The 22,585-nt window shown below is 38.2% G+C and overlaps 1 protein-coding gene across 1 annotated transcript in view; it reads left to right on the forward strand.

The window, feature by feature from the left end:
* Positions 1-22,585, forward strand: part of grid2 (glutamate receptor, ionotropic, delta 2) — a 522,151-nt gene that overhangs the window by 299,539 nt on the left and 200,027 nt on the right. Inside the window, exons 3-4 of the mRNA XM_017468976.3 lie at positions 382-666; positions 14,402-14,607. Coding sequence (XP_017324465.1) covers positions 382-666; positions 14,402-14,607 — 491 coding nt within the window. The remainder of the gene's footprint in view (positions 1-381; positions 667-14,401; positions 14,608-22,585) is intronic.

Genomic DNA, 22,585 nt, shown 5'->3' on the forward strand with positions numbered 1-22,585 from the left:
CTATATTTAATTAGTTATTAATCACACTGAAAAGGCACATTGATTACTTAGTCCTTGGATTCCAGTTTGCAATTATATTTGAGTTTGAGCCACATAATCCCCATGTCCTAAAGCGAACAATAAGCCGACTTCAGTAAAGGGAGCTCTATTTGTGTTTAGTGTTCCTCAGTTACTTTCTGCTTTCTGAATTTCTGTATACCTGTGTTACCCATGTCCTAATTTCTATTGACAGCATATACTGTATATCTAAAAGTACTCCCTATCCCCAAACAGTACAGAATCTATATCATATTAAATAAACATGTCTCTCTCTCTCTCTCTCTCTCTCTCTCTCTCTCTCTCTCTCTCTCTCTCTCTCTCTCTCTTTCTCTCTCTTTGCAGCCTGTGAGCTGATGAATAGAGGCATCCTTGCTCTGGTGAGCTCAATCGGATGCATGTCTGCAGGCTCGCTTCAGACTCTGGCCGATGCCATGCACATCCCCCATCTGTTTATACAGCGGGCACCAGCGGGAACCCCTCGCTCCAGCTGTCCTCCAACCAGCCATGGACAACCTGATGACTACACACTCTTCGTTCGGCCCCCTGTCTACCTGAATGATGTCATCTTCCAAGTGGTGATGGAGTACACGTGGCAGAAGTTTATCATCTTTTATGACACAGATTACGGTAAGAGAAAAATGCTGTTTTGGAGCAACTGTCCAGTAGCAGGAAATCAAGTACTGGGCATGTGTATTAATCTTGAAGACATGTTGACACTCCCACAAGAGGCTTGGTTAGTTCATTAACAGTATTGTTAGTGCAAATGTAAAGCGGCCAATAAGAGTGAAAAACATGAACAAACCAAAAACACAACAAATCAGAAATTGCAACAGCAAAACTAAAAAGCCAACAGCAAATACATAATCAAATCCAATCAAAACAGAACAGGTAGATCGTTATTGAACATAACATGCACACTGCTGATTGAACAGAACTTAGAATTATCACAAGAAAAAAAAAGAATTGCACATTTTCAGACTGTTGTGTTTGCATATTATTAATGCTGCACAAAGTTGACAGCATATTTAAAATTATGTTATATGAATGCTGTTCATAAGCATGAATAAAAGCCTTAGTAAATTCAATTAGGCTCATACTCCGTCTTATTCTAAACATTCTCCAGCTCTCTATTTTCCACAGGCTCTCATTAAGGATCTATCTTTTCCCTTTTGAGTTAACTTGTTTTTCACTTACTGTATAGATCTGTGTTAAAACCTCTTAAAAATTATAATTATTAGAAATTCTAATGTACTTGGATATAAACATTGTAAACATTCATATTTTTCTTGACTACAAGGTACATTTCCCTCCCTTCAACAGGTTTTTGTTTTATCAACAAAGCAAGCAATTTGCTTTACATTAACCTAATTGTGTCTGAGTCTTGTTTTGTAAAGCACTAATACAATCATTAGAACTAATCAATATACACTGTATGGCCACAAGTGTGTATGTACACCTGACTGTCACACCCATTTAAAGCACACAATTGTCTAGAATGTCTTTATATTCTGGAGCATTACAATTTGCCTTCACTGGAACTAAGGGGACCAAACGTGTTCCAGCATGATAATGGCCCTGTGCAGAAAGCAAGCTCCATGAATACATGGTTTGCCAAGGCTGGTGTGGTACAACTTGACTTACCTGCACAGATCCCTGAAGTCAACCCCACTCAACACCTTTGAGCTGAATTAGAACACAGATGTGCCTCCTCAAGTTCTATCAGTTCCTGATCTCACTAATGCTTCTGTGGTTGAATGAGCAAATCCCCACAGACATGTTCCAAAATCAAGTGGAAAGCCTTCCCAGAAGAGTGCAGGTTATTATAACAGCAAAGGGGGACTAAATCTAGAATGGGCTGTTCAACAAGCAGATATTGGTGTGACTGGTCAGGTGTCCACATGGCAATATAGTGTACACTACTGGGCAAAAATTATTATTATTATTATTTTTAATGGGCCAGGCCCAAAATAGCAAAAATATTAAGCTTTTGATGGTCTTAACAACTAATAATTGATCAGAAAATTAGCCAGAATTAAACATATGCACTCCTGAGACCTCCTGTGCCACCATTTGCTCATTTAGTTTTGCTGCAGTGAACTGTTTGCAGAAAAGCTACGAACAGGGAAATTCACTTATATAGTCTTCTTGTATGCAAAGGTAAAATCATAATAATGATTAAAATGTTTGATATAAAATTCAAACTAACACGTCTACAAAATTAAAAAATAAAGTCAAAATAAACCAAAATGAATAAAATAAAATAAAAAGTTGTCTTCAAGTTGTCTTCAAAGTTGTCTTTCCATACTGTTATTTTAATTCTTCCTAATTTCCTGTTATTATTTCCTGTTGTTATTAAGACCATAATAACAAAAGCTTAATATTTTGCCATTTTGGGCTTGGCCTATTTTTTGCTCAGGAGTGTATGATGTGAAATCACATGATTCTATAATGCTTGTAAACAAAAATACAGTTATTGTCTAAATCTTTATCTCATAACATTTATGAGCACATGACAATTGATCACAATACATAGGCTCATAAATTCTAATTAGCTGAGAGAACAATAGTGACCAAAGATGCCGCTCATGATATCTCACGTAGAATCATATTTGTTTTCTTTGGAATATGTAACCAATACTTCCTGGGAGGCTTTCATGTATTTTTATTATTATTATTATTATTATTATTATTATTATTATTATTGTTGTTGTTGTTGTTGTTGTTGTTGTTGTTATTATTATGAGTCCTGTATTAATATATTTCTTATAAACGTAATGAAAACACTGCAAACTAGTAGTAACTAGTTATGAATTACTTCCCATCAAGAACAGTTGTCATTGTAGTATATTAAATCACCAAATTGTTGCCAAATGAACCTTCATTCTGGGCATGGCTGAGAGACATGCAGCTACATAGGTGAAACTGTGCCTATATGCCAGCTGGAACTAGGCAATGCTGTAGCCACCCTATTAATACAATGAAATATAAAAAAAATCCTGAGAAATTATTGCTGCAGAATGCAATATAGCAACAGACTTTAAGAGCTACAGTATGTCTTATACTCAAGTGCGACTTACCAGACATAATTAGGAATGAGTGGTTTTGCTCATTGTTAACCGAGCAGGCTCCAATTAATCGCAGGCATGCCATTGGTCACTCCATGTCAACACCTTCTCATAATTTTCAAAAAATTATATGCAGTTGTTTCTATCATAGCTCATTATGTGTCCACAAAGTGAGTCTTGTGGGAGCATGTGGGTGAGGTAAAGAGAAAAACAGGGCAAGAAAAAGTGTGTGTGTGTGTGTGTGTGTGTGTGTGTGTGTGTGTGTGTGTGTGTGTGTGTGTGTGTGTGTGTGACAGAAGACACTAGAAGAATGTCTGTGTATTTCTGTGGTTAAAAAAAAAAAGTGAGTGGGGGGCAGAGACGGCATCACTGTAGCCTGTAGGTATGTGTGTGTGTGTGTACTTGTATCTGGTATTGGAGAAGAGAAAGATAGTGAATCTGCACAGCTGCATGTGAGAGAACTCCATCTTCCTGTCAGTCCCCGTGGAGGCCATACTCGACTGCAGCAGGATAAGGCCACGATAAATAAGTGGCTGTCTCTGAAGAGAAACGGATCGGTTTTCAGCTACTTCAGGAAGCCAAGCTTCTCACACAGTCCTCCATAATGAAGCCTATGAGATTCCCTCATTCTTCCTGCCTTAAGCTCGCTGAAAGCTTGTCCAATGATTCGGAAGATAGATCTACTGGGCATTATTTTTAGCTCTTCTTCTAATCAGCATTCTTTTAGAGAGAACAATTTACCCTTAACATTGCCTTGACTATTTTTTAAAATAGCTTTGTGGACAATTGAATGTCTTGGTAAATTGATTTCTCTTTTATCACTGTCCCCTACTTTCAGGTTTAGTAGTGCAAGCAGAACTCTTGCAAGGCAATTTATTCAGTTCTGTTACAATTATTGCTTTGTAATTAGTGATCTAGGATATGCCTGATACATGTTTTTTTTTTTTATTCAGCAAGCCAATCTGTGTCTGCTTACTGGTAACAAGACAAAGGTTCCCATCACCCCTGTTCCAGCCTCCATTCACTGTCCATTACAGCATCCAGTTTAAGATTATATATTTTGTTTTAAACCCTTTCACGGAGTTGCACCTCCCTACATCATTGATGTACTCAGACCGTATTGTGCCTCTAGGTCTTAGAGGTCTTCAGGTCCGCTGCATTCAGCTGGCCACAGTCCCAGCTAAAACTCAAGGGTGACCATGCCTTTGTAATCACTATCCTGAGGCTGTGGAACAGCTTACTGCTAAACATTAGATCTGCTCCCACTGTTATATTTTTTTAAATCACAGCTCAAACCACATTTATGTTAGCTTTAACTTAGATTGTGTCTGTTTTATGCTATTTTTTAATTGTAGAATTGTACATGCAACACTTTGGTTTAAATATGCTTTATAAAAATGCATGCTTTATATATATATATATATATATATATATATATATATATATATATATATATATATATATATATATATATATATATATATATATATATAAAGTATAACTGATGCAACCATGCAAAGAAAGTTCATCCTTGCATGGTTCTTTTGTGGGAAGTGGTTAGAATTCATTTGAGGAGCTGTTGAACAGTTGTTTTGTGTTTTGTGGCTTGGTCTGAGGTCCTAGGGGAAAGTGGTTCAAAACATGGAGAGAGGAGAAACGATGGGGTTAGCATAGATGCTCTTTATTAAGATCCATGGAACAGAAACATCCCATATAAAAGTAAAAACACAGACCACATTTTACTGACTTAAATGAGCTATCTTGTTCATTACAGTTACACTATATTCACTATGCCACCAATAGTTTCACATCTACACTTATCTACCCAGAAAGCTAAGAATGATATAGTCAGTTATTAATTACATGTAGCCACCTACAAGATGTGGTTGAATTAGCATGCACACTGTCTAAATTTCAGGACTCCATGCTCAACAAATGAGTAGATGAAACAGATAGAGTAAATCAAATTTTGTCCCCCTTCATGGATATAATTAGCAATGATTCAGGCGAATGACCCTATTATCCTCGCGTCAGAGCCAGCTGCCCACTTTGCCCTGAGCTGGACTCAAGAAGAAAAAAAAATTCTTTATGGATATTGTAGTTTTCCTGCTGTATTGATTTTTCCATTCCCAGATTTTATACTTATCTAGTTCACTTACCTGTTGTCTCACTTGTGGCTTGTGTGCTGTGGCAGACTGGTTTGTTTACAGTACTGTTATTGCTGGTTGCTTTCAGGAGGCATGGTCAAAGCATTAGACACAGCAAAGAGACAGCTGTTAGAGTTCGAGCTCACTTCAGCCTCAGATCTAGGTCTTTGCATTCAGGTCATGGCCTACAAAGCTTCTCTCGGGATGTCTCCCAAAACTTCGACTAGTGCCGGAATTTGATGTACAGTAGAGTTTGGTTTACGGTGGCTGCTATCTATCTATCTATATATCTATTTACACTATATTGCAAAAAATATGGGGACATCTGACCAGTCACACCCATATTTGCTTGCTGAACATCAAATTATAGATCAAGTTCCTCTTTGCTTTTATAATAACCTCCACTCTTCTGGGAAGGCTTTCCACTAGATTTTGGAGCATGGCTGTGGGCATTTGTGCTCATTCAGAGCCTTAGTGAGGTTGGGCAATGATGTCAAGTGAGAAGGCCTGTTCCAGTTCATCCCAAAGGTGTTCAGTGGTGGTTGATGTCAGGGTTCTGTATAGGTCACTCAAATTCTTCCCCACAAATTTTGGCAAACCATGTCTTTATGGATCTTGCTTTTTAGGTTTGGGCCCCTTACCCCATTGAATTTTGCCTAGTAAATGCTTACTGTTACAGCATACAAAGACATCCTATACAACTGTATGCTTGGCCATATAGTGTATCTATTTCTATCATCTGTTCCTCTATCTATGTTTGTCTGTATGTGTAGTAGACTAGTAGCAATATAAATAATTCCACACAATTAGAAAGAAAGCTCCTGTTGGTGAACCAGAAGTTCATACAAATGTAATTACTATAACCTTATGCAGTTAGATGAGAGAAAGGGTGCTGTTATACCTTGCAAAGTTTCTATCTGGATGAAAATTGAATGGCAGATAGAACCCTATAATACTACAACCTGTCAATAAACAGTGGGCTTCAGGAAGTATTCAGGGTCCCCTTTGATTTTTGCACATTTTCTTGTATTAATCTAAAATGGATTCAGTTAAATTGTTTTTGCCATAAATGCATTAAAAACTAAAAACTAAAATCTCTCAATTAGAAGTGTTCAGACACTTTATTCAGTACTATGTACAGTAGAAGCACCTTTGTCAGCAATTACAGCTTTGTGTCTTCTTGGGTAAGTCTGTTCAAGCTTTGAAGACCTGGATTTGTCCTGAAGCCATTCCAGCATTGTCTTGGTTGTATGCGTCAAGTTGTTGTTGTGCTAAATAATGAACCTTGAGAACTTTGAGAGTGAACAACACTTGTGTACTTATCCAAGTCAAAACTGAAGTTGGTACACATATATTTACATAAGATAAATCTATTCATTGTAGTTGTATGTATAGATTATGTGTAACTAAAAAGGTATGAGAGGCACCTAATATATTTAATTACGAACCATAATGAGCACGCCACCTGCACATCACCCTGCACTTCAACAGCTAAAAACATGGCAGAATCAATTTGAACAGTTCTTGAATGCCACTTGTTGACATTACTGTCGTCATAAGCAAGGTCACAAGAGAGTATCTTTTATAAGAAATGTTGCTGTAGTAACTGACTGCACAATAAGAAAATAGGTAGGATATAAGTGCAGAGGTAGGATATAAATGCAGAATTTATTTTAGAATGAATGTAAGACAATAATAGTTTAAAAGGTGGCAAAATGTTAAAACCATATATACAAAATAACAAAGCTCAAGTGCATCAATCAGTAAGCAACCCAGAAGTGTCAGAAGCCAGAAAAAAAAACAGTTAAGGTGACCCAGAAATGGCATAACATTCTGGTGAAGGGGAGTTCTGGTGGTATAGGGTAGAATTTTCAGATGAGACTGTAACAGCAGTAGGCTAACACTGACTTATGTTCTATTTGTGCGGTGTAACCCAAACCTAGCCTGCACATGACTAGTTCTAGATAGTGTATAACCATTGGGGGAAAAAAATGGAATTTAAAGGTTTAGACCTACTCTATATTGACATGTAGCAAGCCTACATTTTCATATCAGCTAACTGTCACTAGTAAAGAGAACAAAGTTGGAAAAGAGTGAAAAGAAGCAGCAGGGCACTGAAGTATGTATTACCAGCAGCTCCTACTACAGGTGTTTGATGACAAATGAAGCTCCATTCCTTGTGGGTCATGGAAAAAAGGACATGACATCTTGTTAGTTTAACATTACAGTGAGTTTGCCCACACTGTGTTTAATTAATCTGATGTTTGCCTAACAAGCCAGCATCCGCTCAATTATTGAAGCGACATGTGAAAACTTCTCCAAGCTGGGCTCACAAAACCCACCCCAGTGTTGTGCAGAGTCACAGCTGGAGAGCTGCGCCAGCCACTAATGATAATAGAGATGCTAACGCTGATTATAATTACATGTGTGTTTTCTAATAAATTAAGGCCCCTGCGGTCTGTAAGTTAGTGCAGTGTTTTGTGTCTGGTTTTATTAATTGCTCAACCTGCCAGAATTCCAGTAGTTATAAATTTGGAGTGTAATGTCAAGGTATGTCGAGTACTTTATAGAGATATGAAAGAGCAGAAGGAAGTGACACAGGAACATTGCTCTGTAGGAACCCACAGAAAGAGACTGGGATGTGATCTCTGCATGTGTCCATGCGTTTAAAGACATGTGCTACCGTCTGGTTGCAGCCCATTGGGAGAAACACAGCCACAGATTTCATTTTGCTTTCAACCCTATCCAGCACACAGATGGAGGCTTGGACCCTCCTCCAGCAATCTGCAAAACTTGTGCCTTATCCTCCATATTTAGATGTGTTTTCCAGAGGCAACACAGGGGGCAGTGACCCTGCTAATTAACCCAGCTGGGGGAACTTACAATGCACACAAAGCATGCAGTTTGAAAAAAATATTTGAAACTTTACAAAGACCATATTATTGTTGGATACTAAATTTTATATTTTGCATACATACAGTGCTGTGAAAATGTACTTTCCTGATTTCTTCTGTTTTTATGTATATATCTTACTAAATTGTTTCAGTAATTAAAACTAAATCTAAGATAAAACAAAAGCAACATGAGTAAACACAATATACAGTTTTTAAAAATAATGTTATTAACTGAAGCAAAAAAAATTATCCAATACCAACTGGGCTTGTGTTAAAATGTAATAACTCTCGTAGTTACTAATTCCCCAAATCTATGAAACTGTATTCATAATGGGGTTCAGCTGGACTAGACACAACCAGACCTGATTACTGCAAACGCTGTTCAATCAAATCAACACTTAAATACAACTTTTTCAACAGCATGTTTAGAAGGACTTATGCAGTAACACACTATGCCAAAGTTGAAAGAAATTCCAGAAATGATGAGAAAGAAGGTGATTGAAATACAATTGCTTTTGGACTCCAAAGCACCACAGTGAGAGCCATTATCTCAGTAGTGAACCTTCTCAGAAGTGACTGACCTTCCAAAATTCCTTCAAGATCACAGCAACTACTCACCCAGGAAGTCACAAAAGACCCAAGGACAACATCAAAGGATCTACATGCCTCTCTTGCATCAATAAAGGTCACTGTTCATGACTCCACTATCTGAAAGAAAATGGCAAAAAAATGGCATCCATGGAAGAGTGGCAAGGTGAAAAGCACTGCTAACCCAGAAGACCATTAAAGCTAATCTGCATTTTGCCAATACACACCTTGATGATCCACAAATTTTTGGGGAGAATGTTCTGAAGAGTGATGAGTCAGAAGTGGAACGGTTTGGAAAACAGAGATCCCATTACAGTACATCTGGCATAAATCAAACACCAAATTAAAAAAAAAAGAACATCATACCTATGGTCCAGGATTGTGGAGGATGTGTGATGGTGTGGGGATGCTTTGCTGCTTCAGGGCCTGGGCAACTTGCAATAACCGAGGGAAATGGGAATTCTGTTCTCTACCAGAAAAGGAGAATGTCCGGTCTTCAGTCCATAAGATGAAACCCAAGCACAAATGGATTATGCAGCAAGACAATGATCCAAAGCATAGGCATAAGTCCACCTCTGAATGGCACAAAAAAAGCAAAATTAAAGTTTTGTAGCAGCTTAGTCAAAGTCCTGACTTGAAGATGCTTTGCCAGGACCTTAAACAGGCAGTGTTTATACTCAAAAACCATCCAATGTTGCCGAACCAAAGCAGTTCTGCAAAGAAGAGTGGGGCAAAATTCTACCACAGTGGTGTGAAAGACTGATCTCCAGTTATCAGTAGCCTTTGGTTGCAGATATTGCTGCTAAAGGTGACACAACCAGATTTTAAGTTTAAGGGGGCAATTAGTTTTTCACATTGGTGATACATGTTGGATAACTTTTTTGCTTCTATAAAAACATAAATAAATAAAAACTTTATTGTGTGCTTACTCAGGCTGCCTTTGTTTTATGTTGTATTTCATTTGAAGAACTAAAATTATTTAGTATGAGAAATACACAAAAACAGAAGAAATCAGGGCAAATACTTTTTCACAACATTGTATACTGGAATGGCACCACCTCTGAGCTGTGAGATCACATTTTTCTTAGATCAGTTAGGTACATGTAATAAAACATGCAGTTTGGTGTACCTCTAAGAACCCAATTGTGATATTGTCTAGGCCATTAGTAAGAAGTTCAGTGGTACTATAGTATGGTATTTTCATCAGCAGAATTTATATTTATTTGATTTATTTGATTACAAATTGCCATTACAGCTACCTAAGTGTCCTTAGAGCAATATAGTTTTCTCTAGTGTACCTATTAGCCTATGTAACTGGAGGAAACAGATGGATCTGTCTACGCTTTATGATGTTCCTGTGCCCTGGGAGTTGGCAGATTGATTTTTGGCAAATGCGTAAAAATCTCTCTATGCAGTTTGAAACTTTTTTTTTTTTTTTTTATCTTAGTTTGGTATATTTTAAAAACAAAAGCTTTAATCAAACTTTGCTTCCTTTGTCAGAAGTTGTATAAGCATTACACTATTTATACAAATGGATAAAGAAATCTGATATGAGAAATCTCTAGCTTGTATGCAGTATAATTTTGCAGGCAAATTATATGTTTAAGCACTATGACAGTGAAATATTGCAACTAGTTATTCACACAAAATGGTGCATTTTCATGTAGGTGAATGCTTCACCCAAAAAGCACTTAATTAAGAGTTCAACCTAACCCTAGGTCACTGCAAGAAGAAAGGCTGTATTCCACAATGCCCCAAATGGCATGAGAACTAAGGGCCCATTGGCATGCTGCAGGCTGCCATGTCCTGTCCTGCCACCCTTGACAGGTCAGATGACCTTACACAATCTGGATGCTCTCTCCCAACCCAGTCGAGCATGTTTGTGATGCTCTCAACTTTAGGAGACCATGCAACCCTCTGCCTGTCATTATACACAAACTGTGACCAAAAATGTGATAAATATCATTTGTTCCATTTGTATACTGTATAATAAAATTTTAGCATGAATACACTTCTTATGCATATGAAGTTATGTGGATAAAATAAGTACACCGCATTGAAATTGTTGGCTTTTTTGACATATTTGGACAAGCAGACATTTGATCCTCTTTTAAACAGTGCCTATTAATAAAGTTGATACAATCCATCAAATGGCACATAAAATTTACATTTTTCAGTAATTTTCACAATTTAAATGAACAAAAAACAGATCAGTCACATGAAAAAGTAAGTACACCCCTACATTTATCACACCTTCAAATCCATAAAATTAGAATCAGGTGTCCAAGTTTGGGTGCCAGTGATTAGAGCCTGCTTAGGGAGAGCAGGTGGAACCTGTCTTATTTATACCCCTCTGGTATCTAGTGTCTGTTGTTCCCTTTGCTATTGAGGTGTGTGGTGTCATCATGCCAAGATCTTAAGAGTTCTGTAAGGCCTTCAGAAAAAAGGTTGTGGATGCCTATGAGGCTGGCAAGGGATTCTGGCAAGATCTACAAGTGGCGGAGAAGTCTCCAAGAACCCAAAATTTCATCACAGGATCTGCTAATAAGTTTTGCAACTGCTGATGTGAAAGTGCATGCTTTTACAATCAGAAAGAGATTGCACAAATTTGACCTGCATGGGAGGCGTGCCAGGAAAAAGCCTTTGCAAGACTACAGTTTGCCAGTGAGCATATAGGCAAAGAACAGACCATTTGGAAAAATGCGCTCTGGACAGTTTGGTCGTAGTACCAGCAGACATGTTCGGCGCAGACCAAAGACAGCTTTTCAGGAGAACCACCTCATACCAACTGTGAAGCTCGTTGGTGGAAATGTTATGGTTTGGGGTTGCTTTGCTGCCTCAGGGACTGCACAGCTTGCATCCATTGATTCAACTATGAATTCTGCATCATATCAAAGAGTGCTTGAAGTTAATGTGAGGCCATCTACATGACAGTTTAAGTTAAACAGAAAGTGGACCTTTCAACTGGATAATGATCCTAAGCACACGAGCAAATCCACCAAGGAATGGCTCAAAAAGAAGAAATGGATGGTTATGAAATGGCCTAGTCAAAGCCCGGATTTGAGTCCCATTGAAATGTTGTAGAGGGATTTGAAAAGGACAGCATATGCAAGAAAACCCTCAAACATCTTGCAACTGAAAGAATATTGCATGGAAGAGTGTTCAAAAATTCTAGCAAGCCAATGTCAGAGACTGGTGGACAATTATGCAAAATGCCTACAAGAAGTTATTTCTGCTAAAGGGGGCAATACTAGCTTCTGAGGCCAAGGGTGTACTTACTTTTTCCACAGAAAATTATTATATCTATTGATCTTTCTCTTGAATAAATGATTGAAAAATGCAGTTTTCCTTGTGGTTTTGTTCAAGTATATCATATAGTAGTATAAGTATATCAAATTTATTAATAGGCACTGTTTCAAAGATGATCAAAGGTTTGTTTGTCCAAATATGTCAAAAATTCCAACAGTTCCCATGGTGTGTACTGTATGTCATTGAGTGGTCAAATAATAAGTGCATGCTTAAAGTAACATATACATATCCAGATTGTCCTTAGAGCAAACGGAGTGATTGAATGTTGTTGTATAGGAAAATTGTATTATTGTCCTAACTAGAGAATGGACTTACTTGATTTTGGATCCAAATAGGGTCAAGGTCATATCTAAATTAGTTTAATTTAATTAAATGTCTAAAATAGTTATCTGAAATAGTCATCTAAATTATCCAAAATAATTTTTCTTCAGTCACTTTCTTCCTGTTTGAAGCATATTTTAAGATTATTTAAGACATACAACAAGAAGACAAGATGAACTAGAAGAACAGTTAGAGAGGTTTTTTATTTTCTTCTTTTAGCAAGATTTATTAAGGAGGCTGGTGTAAGATTTATTTTAGACGACTGCTCAGGGCAGCATGCTGGTGCAACAGGTAGTGTTGCTGTCTCACAGCTCTACGGTCTCCGGTCCCTACGGTCGCTTAAGCTACTGTCTAGTTTCTGTGTCTTCTTATGTTCTCCCTATGTCCGTGCGGGTGTCCTCCCACCTCATAAAAACACACCAGTAGGTGGATTGCATAAGATGTATGTGCATGGTGTCATTCAATGGATTGTTAAAAACTATTGAATTAGGTGAGATTCATGTGCTGGAAACATGAGTACGTGTACATGTGACAGCATTAGAGTAGAACTGCAGAGCAAAAAGTACACTCGTGAGCAGCTAAAACTGCTATCATTAGCTGCTACTATAGACTGAAAAAGATGAGTACTGTTAGGCAGAGTTTCAGAATTCAGTGAGGAACACAATTGTAACTGAGTCCAACAATGACCAGTTGTAACTGATCCATCTCAGTCCTAAGTTCTGTTTAAAAAGTATCAAGCAGCACCAAATAAGTGAATAAATACTTAAATAGTACATGTGTGAGTGGATAACAGGGATTAACAGGGATTATATTTTAATCTTACTCAAGAAAATGTAAAGACAGGGATTCAGTAGAAAATGTAAAAATGATATATGATAGTGAATTCTGACAAAACATTACAGTAAGGTTGACCTGATTACACAGAATTATAAGTAATGTTAACAAAAACACATAAATGCACTGTATTGAGGAAAATCTGGTGTAATATAGTCAACTATTATGCATTGTGAATTCAATGCATCAAAGTCATACATTTTCTACACTACTGCTTCCAGCAATCAATCTCACCATGCCTTTAGATTTTCAGGACATGGCACTAAAAGATGATAAACCATTTGAATTTCATTGAACTTCAAATGTAAACTGGAAAAGGAAAACTGTGGCATCCCTGGTGCAAAGCAATTTCGTCATTCATTATCGCTAGGCAGCCTAGGAATATTAATACTCATTCACTCATTCTATCAATGGAGAGCAGTAACATGGAGGCTCTGGATGATGCCTTGGGCAATTGCCTATTCCACCTTTATCTAATGTCCACCTCAAAGAAAGCCTAATAATCAGACAAGCATTACAACAAGGTAGTTTATACTTTCCTTGTCTACTTTATTTGTGTATGTACAGTACTTTTATGCATTCAAAACATGTGCATGAAGCTGTTATTCTGAGTGCCAGTGTCTCAAAGGCACGTCCAGAAACACTATTTTTCTGTTTCACCTTATCATGCCCCAGTCCCATAATTCTGCTTGCTTTAATTGTGTGCTCGGGTTGCTTTCCTCTCTCCATACTTGAATTGGCTTGATGTAGGACAGAGCTGACTGCACAGAAGGATGAGCATGCATCCAGCATTGCTTTAACTGGAAGAAATTCATAAATTATTTACCCCAGGTCTGAGACGGTGCTCCAGTTCTGCCATTTCTTTCTTTCTTGCTCTGACTCTCTCACCCATGCGTCATTAACGCAAATGCTAATGTTCTCTTACATGCTACAGCTTTCAAGCTGAAGTTCCTGGCAGAAGAGATATGGTTGAGAACGCACTAATGTCTGTGCCTGCTGACTGAAGATGATGGTTAAAATGAGATGTTATTTCCCCTGCCTGTGGTTTCTTGCAATCTCATAAATTGGGTCCTGAATGTTTGTGATACATTTATTTGTGTGGAACGTACATTCACTTTACTGCACATATTCCATTTCAATAAAATGCTTGAAAGGCTCACATTGGGTATGAAATGTAACTGTGGTGACATTTCTGCATATCTAGATATCCGGGGGATCCAGGATTTTCTGGACAAGTCATCCCAGCAGGGGATGGACGTGTCCCTACAGAAGGTGGAGTCGAACATCAACATGATGATCACGGGGATGTTCCGCACCATGAGAATGGAAGAGTTGCACCGCTACAGGGACACACTGCGACGAGCCATTCTCTTCATGAGTCCTGCAAGTGCCAAGTCCTTCATCACAGAGGTACCCCACACACACACAGCACATCACATTAATGTGCACATGAAGCATCAAAATAGGGGAACGCTGGTTGCTGGATTATTTCAGATTATCTCAGAATCTGCTAATGTCGTGGGATTTTCATACAATTTATACAGAATGTTGTGGAAAACAAAAACCTCCAGTGAGCAGCAGCTCTGCAGGTGGAAATACCTTGTTGCAACTGTGATGAATAGAAAAGCGCCATGAGCTGCTTGAAGACCTTACTGGTTTCAACTCCTGTCAGCCAAGAACAGTAATTTGAGGCTACAATGGATACAGACTCACCAAAGACTGGAAAAAAAAAAAAAAAACTAGGCAGTGTTTTTCCAATATTACACTGTTCAGTTTCATTGAATCTTTTCCCAGTGTAGCCTAACATCTTATTACACTTATTCCTCTCCATACTACCACCTCAATGAAGATACTGTGGATGCAAAGAGGCGCATACTATATCGACATTTTTATCTTCATTATTCTTTTTGCCACTCATTCACTATGAAACCCTGAGGCATAAGGAAAAGAGTGTTCACAAGCCATTTTTTTCTCCATTGTGTGACAAAAGGAGAAAAAATAAATTAATGAACCTGCAAGTAAAATTGGGACATAGATAACAATTATACTAACTAAAGGGGCGGCTATTTTTTTCCTTCTTTTTGTTCTCATCTAAGAGCTTTGATCACAAGGAGCCAAGGTTTCCTCCAGTTCAAACTGTAAGAACAGGTAGAAAATACATTTTGAGAGAAGACTTAGCTAGTTAGGTTGGCATGATAGCCCAGCAGGTGGTATTGATGCCTTCTGGAGTTAAGGATTTGATTTTGAGCTCCAGACACTGGTTGTGCAGAATTTCTCCTTGTGTATGTGGTTTTCTTCCAGGGTTTCAATAGGTGAATTGAATACTCTAAACTGGAGTGAATCTGTGTGTGTGTGTGTGTGTGTGTGTGTGTGTGTGTGTGTGTGTGTGTGTGTGTGTGTGTGTGTGTGTGTGTGTGTGTGTGTGGTGTCTTCTGATGGACTGGTGCCCTAACCAGTGTTGCTGGAATAGGTTCTGCATCCATTTTGACCCTGACCAAGATGATGGAGATGCTAATGAAGAATGAGTGAAGGAACGATTTAGCTACAACTCATTCACTAATGGGTGACAAATTCTTTGGCATGGTTCGGTTACACAAGGGTCACTGGAAAGTAATATAAAGTTCTTCTGACTGATCCCCCTTGTCCTGTGATAAAACATTTCTATCTGGATGTGTTCTCTTCCTGTATGACAAGGAACCCATCTCCACTGCACAAGGAGACATAGATGAATGGTTTAATGAGTAATAACATCATATGCTGTGGCCTTCACAGCCACCAGACCTCCACCCAGCAGGAGATTTTGGAGTGTCATGTCAGACAGCAGTCTGCACCACCATCTTCAAAACACCAACTGAGGGAATGTCTTTTAGAAGAACATTCATCCCTCCAGTTCAGTTACAGAGACTTGTAGAATCTGTGCCAAAGACATATTGAAGCTGTTCTGGTGGCTCGTTGTGGCCCAGCACTTTACTAAGACAAAAAAATAAAAATTTAAGTATAAAATTTAAGTAAATAAATGCTTTCACCCTTTTTGGTAGGGACCGAAATTGCTAACATGCGACTGTCATTGCCCTGTACACTCATCACAAATTAGAAGCAATTAAAATCCATTCAAGCTGCCCCACAACATAGAAGGAAACACCCAAAGATGGATAGGTCTCCCACTGTTTGCAGTAATGACTGTGACCTCAGGTGTCTCTAAAATGAATGAGTGTTGGCTTGAAGAATTTTGTGTGTCAGGCCTGCATTCTTCCTTGTGCTTAGAAAAGGTTAAAACAAGACTATTGTTTTTGTTAATTGCTTTAGTGTATATTTACAGATAGACTGCTCCATGACAATGTGCTGTGCTTTTTGCAAACCTCTTATTGCCCAAAGCTTTCCGTCCCTGTACTCTGAGGATTTATGAGGAATGCACGTTGTTCTGTTTACAAACAATCCATTATGCACAAAGCTTGATGGATGGGAGAGTGACATTTGCAGCCTTGTTGTTGCCCCTTGACTGCACACAGTGGATATAGTCAGGGCTCCTTTGCCACAGCGGGGAAAGCTATTAAACATCTGTTAGCTAAGCAAGCTAGCATGCATTCCTTCCTCAGTCTGTGCATTTAAATTTAGGCCATTTTGGTCTAAGACGGAATATTCACATAAAATCTGGTCTTTGTGCCAGTTTTGGCTTATTTAAACACTGTCTGCTTAGAGATAATTATTTTATGGGTAATGAGGGACATTCTCGTTAAAGCTCCTATCAGGAGGTGTTGGAGCCTTTCCAAATCTGGACAAGAATGAGCTGAGAATATAAAGTACACTGTGGGAAAGGTTTATGAGCAATGTTTGTCCATACTGAGATTTGACATACTGTTATTTGATGCCAGAATATGGTTATGGTTTAAAAACCCATGTTGTGGACGGCTTTTTACTGTCAGTTATACTAGGATGTAGCTTGTGCAGTATGTAAGTTATTTCAGGCAGCATTTGCACTTTTATCATCTAAATCTGGTGGTTAATGTTGAAAACCATCCATTCTCTCAACAAGGATAATATAGCTATAATTGTAGAATGCTTTTTTTATTTTTATTTTTTATAACAATTTATTTTAGTTTTGTGACATATTCTCTGTTTCTTTTCCAGAATATTGTCAAACATAATTTCACATTTGCTATATTCCAACCAGACTCATTGTGCAGCTGTGTAATGATATTTTTTGATCAACATCATCCCTGGCACAGACCATGAAAGATTATATCTTTGCTTATTTTATTCAAGAATCGTGGTCCTCCATTGAGAAGCATTAAAACACATCCATTCAGCAGGGAGTCTTGACTCTAGTCCTATAGTAGCAAAATATAGCACATTTTCTGGAACATGCCCAGCACTGACAGCAAGACACTCCATATTTTTTTTTATTTAATAGTCTATCACTGTAGCATGTCAGAGGATCTCTTATGCACATATAAGAAAACATGATTGAAGGTGAGGAGGAAGAGGTGCTGTCAGTGAAGTAAGAGGTGTGAGAGTAGGGGAGGTGGACATGGGTCTAAAAGCTATCACTCTGAAGTATGTGTGTGTGGAGATGCACATGCTAATCCTGTCTCCACTGACTAAATGATAAAGTGTGGAAGTCAGAGTAAGAAATGATACACCATTATTACAGTTGAATAATTTGTGTGGTGGGCCAAGTTATATGGATTAACCATGACACATTTTCTGCAAAAAAAAAAGGCAGATTACTGACTAGAGTTTAGAGCTTTGACACTCTGGCCAAAACAGATGGACCGAAACATAGGAGGTGGATGAGGCATTTGCAGGAGGTGTATAACCAAAGCCAAAGCAGAATCCAAACCCCAATGTTGTAATGATAGCAGTGGTCAAACACAGAAAGACTTATTACATTGAAACAAAGATGGCTACTGAACAGCAGCAGAGTGTTCAGAGATTAGTTACAATTTTGACACTTCCATCACTTACTCAAAAGCCAGTCCCAAGTATGTAATACTTGGCCAGACATTTTCAATCATATTATTCTTACATCGTAATTAATTTTAGTCCCTAAAGAGCATGATTATTTTATATAGATCTGTAGAGATGATGCATCACTCTGGGACACATGTATCCGCTTGCACATGTGGAGTATTTATGATAACCAATGGAGTATTTATGATACCTCTCATTATAATGCCTCTCATATAAAATATATATATATATACTGTCTATATAGCCATAACATTAAAACTACTGAAAGATGATGTGACTAATATTGATTAGCTCATTACAATGTCTCCTGTCAACGGGTGGGATATATTAGGGAACAAGTGAACATTCAGTTCTCGAAGTTGATGTGTTGGAAGCAGGAGAATTGGGCAAGCATAAGGATCTGAGACACTTTGACAAGGGCCAAATTGTGATGGCTATACGACAGTGTCAGAGCATCTCCAAAATGGCAGGTTTTGTGGGGTGCTCCCGGTATGCACTGGTCCAAGGAAGGACAACTGGTGAACTGGCAACAGGGTCATGGGCACCCAAGGCTTATTGAGTTGTGTGGGGAACGCAGGCTAGCACATCTGAGCTGATCCCACATAAGCGCTACTGTTGAAAAAGTTAACACTGGCTATGATAGAAATGTGCAAGAACACATAGTGCATCATGCTGAGACCCCCCCCCCCCCCCCCCCCCCCCCAAAAAAAAAAAAAAAATACAGGTCAAGAGCTTCAGTAAATGTTCACATCATACATCAGAATGGGGAATGTGATCTCTGTGACTTTCACTGTAACATGGGTGTTGGTACCAGATAGGCTGGTTTGAGTATTTCAGAAACTGCTGATCTCCTGGGATTTTGAAACACAGCAGTCTCTAGAGTTTAGACAGAATGGTGGTGGGGTGGAATTCTTTGAGCAAAGGCTGCAACGCATTGTTGATGACAGACATCAGAGGGGAATCACCAGACTGGTCTGAGCTGACAGGAAGTCTATAGTAGCTTATTAAACACTCTACAACTGTGGTGAGCAGAAAAGCATCTCAGAATGCACAAAACATCACACCTCCCTGAAACTGGACAGTTGAAGACTGGGAAAAGACGAGCTGATGTTTTTTCGAATCTTCAACTGTCCAGTTTGGGTGAGTCTGCAACCAAGATAGTCTCAGATTTCTGTTCTTGGCTGACAGGAGTGGAACCCAATGTGGTCTTCTGCTGTTGTAGATCATCTGCCTCAAGGTTCAATGTTATGTGCATGCTGAAATGTGTTTCTGCTCACTAATGTTGTAAGAAGTGATTTTATGAGCATCCTTCCTGGCAGCTGGAACCAATCTGCCCAATCTCTCTTATCAACAAGGTGTTTCCACCCACAGAACTGTCACTAATCCTTTGTTTTTTGCACCATTCTGTGTAAACCCTGGAGACTGCTTTGTGTGAAATTCCCTTCCCCATTCTCTCAGCTACTTCAGTAGGGCAAAAATGCTTTTGTTGTTGGTGGTGGTGGTCTGTGTTTGATTCAGTTCTCACACCACTTGACACTGTGCCTAGTCACTTCAGGCCAAGGTTACCAGTCTGAAAGATAAACCTGTCTGTACACGTATGGATGCACGAGAGAGAGAGAGAGAGAGAGAGAGAGAGACAGACAGACGTTCAGGCAGACATCACTTACCACCATTCAATCTTGGACTGTAAGGAGCTGACAAACAGTCAAACTTTTGTTAACCCAACTGCCTCCTCTGTTTGGACCAATGAGCAAAAAGCTAGACTGGGAATAGTAAAAACAACTGTGACCTGATTTAACCCAAGCAGCACAGCTGAAATAGTCAAAATTGTCCAGGTGAAACCATGGCTATGAGAGACTGAGAGATTGTTCCAAAGGAAAGTGGGAATAATCTGATGATGTCAAGTGAAGATGCATTTCTAATAAAGAGCAGATAAAATGCACTTGCATGCTCGTTGTTTCACAGAACTCCTCATGAGTTGCAATACAGTTTGTGCTTAGAATGCTAACTCAAAGTGACAGTAAGGTTGTCAGCTTCATGCTATCTTGCTCCTCTGACTGATGTGGAAAAACTTTTTTGCTGTTTCACCCAATTTCCTTCACACCAGCAAGAAGCAGATCAGACTTTTTAAATGCATTATTTAAAATGGAGAGTAGGAGATGATAGCTACTTTGCTTCACTGGGAGCATTGTACCTATAGCTCAGAGCCTTTTGTGGCTCTGTAATTATGCCAGCGTTAGGAGAATCTCAGAGCTCCTTGCTTGAGTGAACAGTTTTTTGTTGTATAGGGCAGAGATGGTTTCGAAAGTTTCTAAAATTAGAAAGACCTTTTCTAACAATTTAATCAATCTGTTGTCTGTTTAACCCTTAATTATTTAACCATTAAGACATCTGGTCTCTCTATTCAGAATCTTTTTTATGTTATAGTTTTGTAATATGCAAATGCAGGGGAAATACACCGAGGCAAGTGCATAAACTTGATTCATTAAGGTTTTTCTTTTTACAAAAATCATAGTCATAAGCCATTGTATTGATCAAAACTCATTTTAAAACTAACTTCATGTTGTTACTTTCAGGTACAACTAACATCATTTACTGCATCAATTAAAATAAACAAACCATGAATTTCAGCATTAATAACCTAGTTCATTTGAAGAAAGTAAGTTACATATAGTGAGGGAAATGGGTCGACATTTTTCTCAGTAAATATATTTATATATATTCACATGAAATTTTCACGAGACATCTTTATTAACTCAAGAAATCCACAAATATAAAGAATTTACATGAAAGTCCATAAATATAGTTATGTATAATAAAGTGCAATGAAGCAACATTACTTCATCATCAACTGGCCATGCACAGTAGCTCCTTGCAAGATTTCTGACCAGGGACCCAGAAGAATAGTCTGAAGAGTAGCCCAAGAGCCAAGGACGGAAAGAGCTCCAGAAACACTTGGAGGCAGCAAGTGCCATCATCACAGAGAAAACAATAGGCAATGCACTCCACTGCTCACCCCGCAAGACTCCATTATTTAAAAAAAAAGGAATGTCGAAGCTTGTATAAAGTTTGCTACAACTCATTTGGACAAGCCAATGAAATACTGGGAGAGTGTAGTCTGGTCAGACAAGAGCAAAATTGAACTTTCTGGCTGTCATACTACACACCATGTTTGGAGAAGAAATGGCACTGCACATCACCCTAAAAACACTATACCAACAGTGAAGTTTGGAGGTGGAAGCATCATGGTGTGGGACTGTTTTTCATCACATGGTACTGGCAGACTTCATATAATTGAAGAAACAATGAATGGAGCCCTTTACCAGGAGCTTCATGAGAAGAAAATGCTGCCATCCACCAGGATGATGAAGAGGAGACGTGGGTGGACCTTCCAGCTGGACAATGATCCAAAGAATATAGCAAAGGAAACTCTCAGTTGGTTTCAGAGAAAATAAATCAAGGTGTTAGAATGGTCCAGTCAGTCACCTGAGTTGAATCCAATTGAACAAGTTTTTAAAACAATATGTTTAGAAGAATGGGCCAAAATCACACCTGAATACTGCTGCTGATTAATTTCTTCATACAGGAAGCATCTTGAAGCTGTCATTACAAACAAAGGCTTCTCCATTAAGTATTAAATAAATTTCAGTTAGTGTGTTCAATATTTTTTTCCTGTGTCATTCCGCTTTATTACACATAACTTTATTTATGGACTTTAATGTTTGGATTTCTTTATATGTGTGGATATCTTGAGTTAATACCAAAGTCTGGTGAAAATGTCATATGAATAACCTCATTGGAAATATATTTACTGAAAAAATGTTGACTTGTTCAATACCTATTTCCCCCTCTGTATATGTATCAGTTGACATTTATTTTAAAATGTTAATGAAGCACACTTGTATTAGCTATTTAATCCATGATTCAAAATGTCATAAATTGTAAAATTAAATTGCAAGTATGTTCCTAAATATAAATACCTCACTGAACTCTGGTATCCAGGTGCAAATGTTAAAAATTGCTATTTAGGTTCAACTTTGAATTTTGTCAGAGGGAGAGAGACTTTTCACTTTTTAAGACGCCTTTAATGCATCAGTGTAGTACATTTACATACATACATTGCTGTATGTAGTTACCCCATACTGATTTCTTCCATTTGTGTATACAGTTTCTCATACTAAAGAGTTCTGGATATTTAAACAAAATGCAACATAAAACAAAGGCAACCTGAGTAAATAATACAGTTTTTATTTCATTTCTTTTTTTTATTGAAGCAAAAGTTAGAAGAAAGTTATCCAACACCTATCACCAATGTGGAAATTGAATTGCCCCCTTAAAATTAAAATCTGGTTGTGCCACCTTTAGCAGCAATAACTGCAACCAAAAGCTTCAGATAACTGGAAATTAGTCTTTCACT

Source organism: Ictalurus punctatus, chromosome 5, assembly GCF_001660625.3.
Source record: "Ictalurus punctatus breed USDA103 chromosome 5, Coco_2.0, whole genome shotgun sequence".
Lineage (NCBI taxonomy): Eukaryota > Metazoa > Chordata > Actinopteri > Siluriformes > Ictaluridae > Ictalurus > Ictalurus punctatus.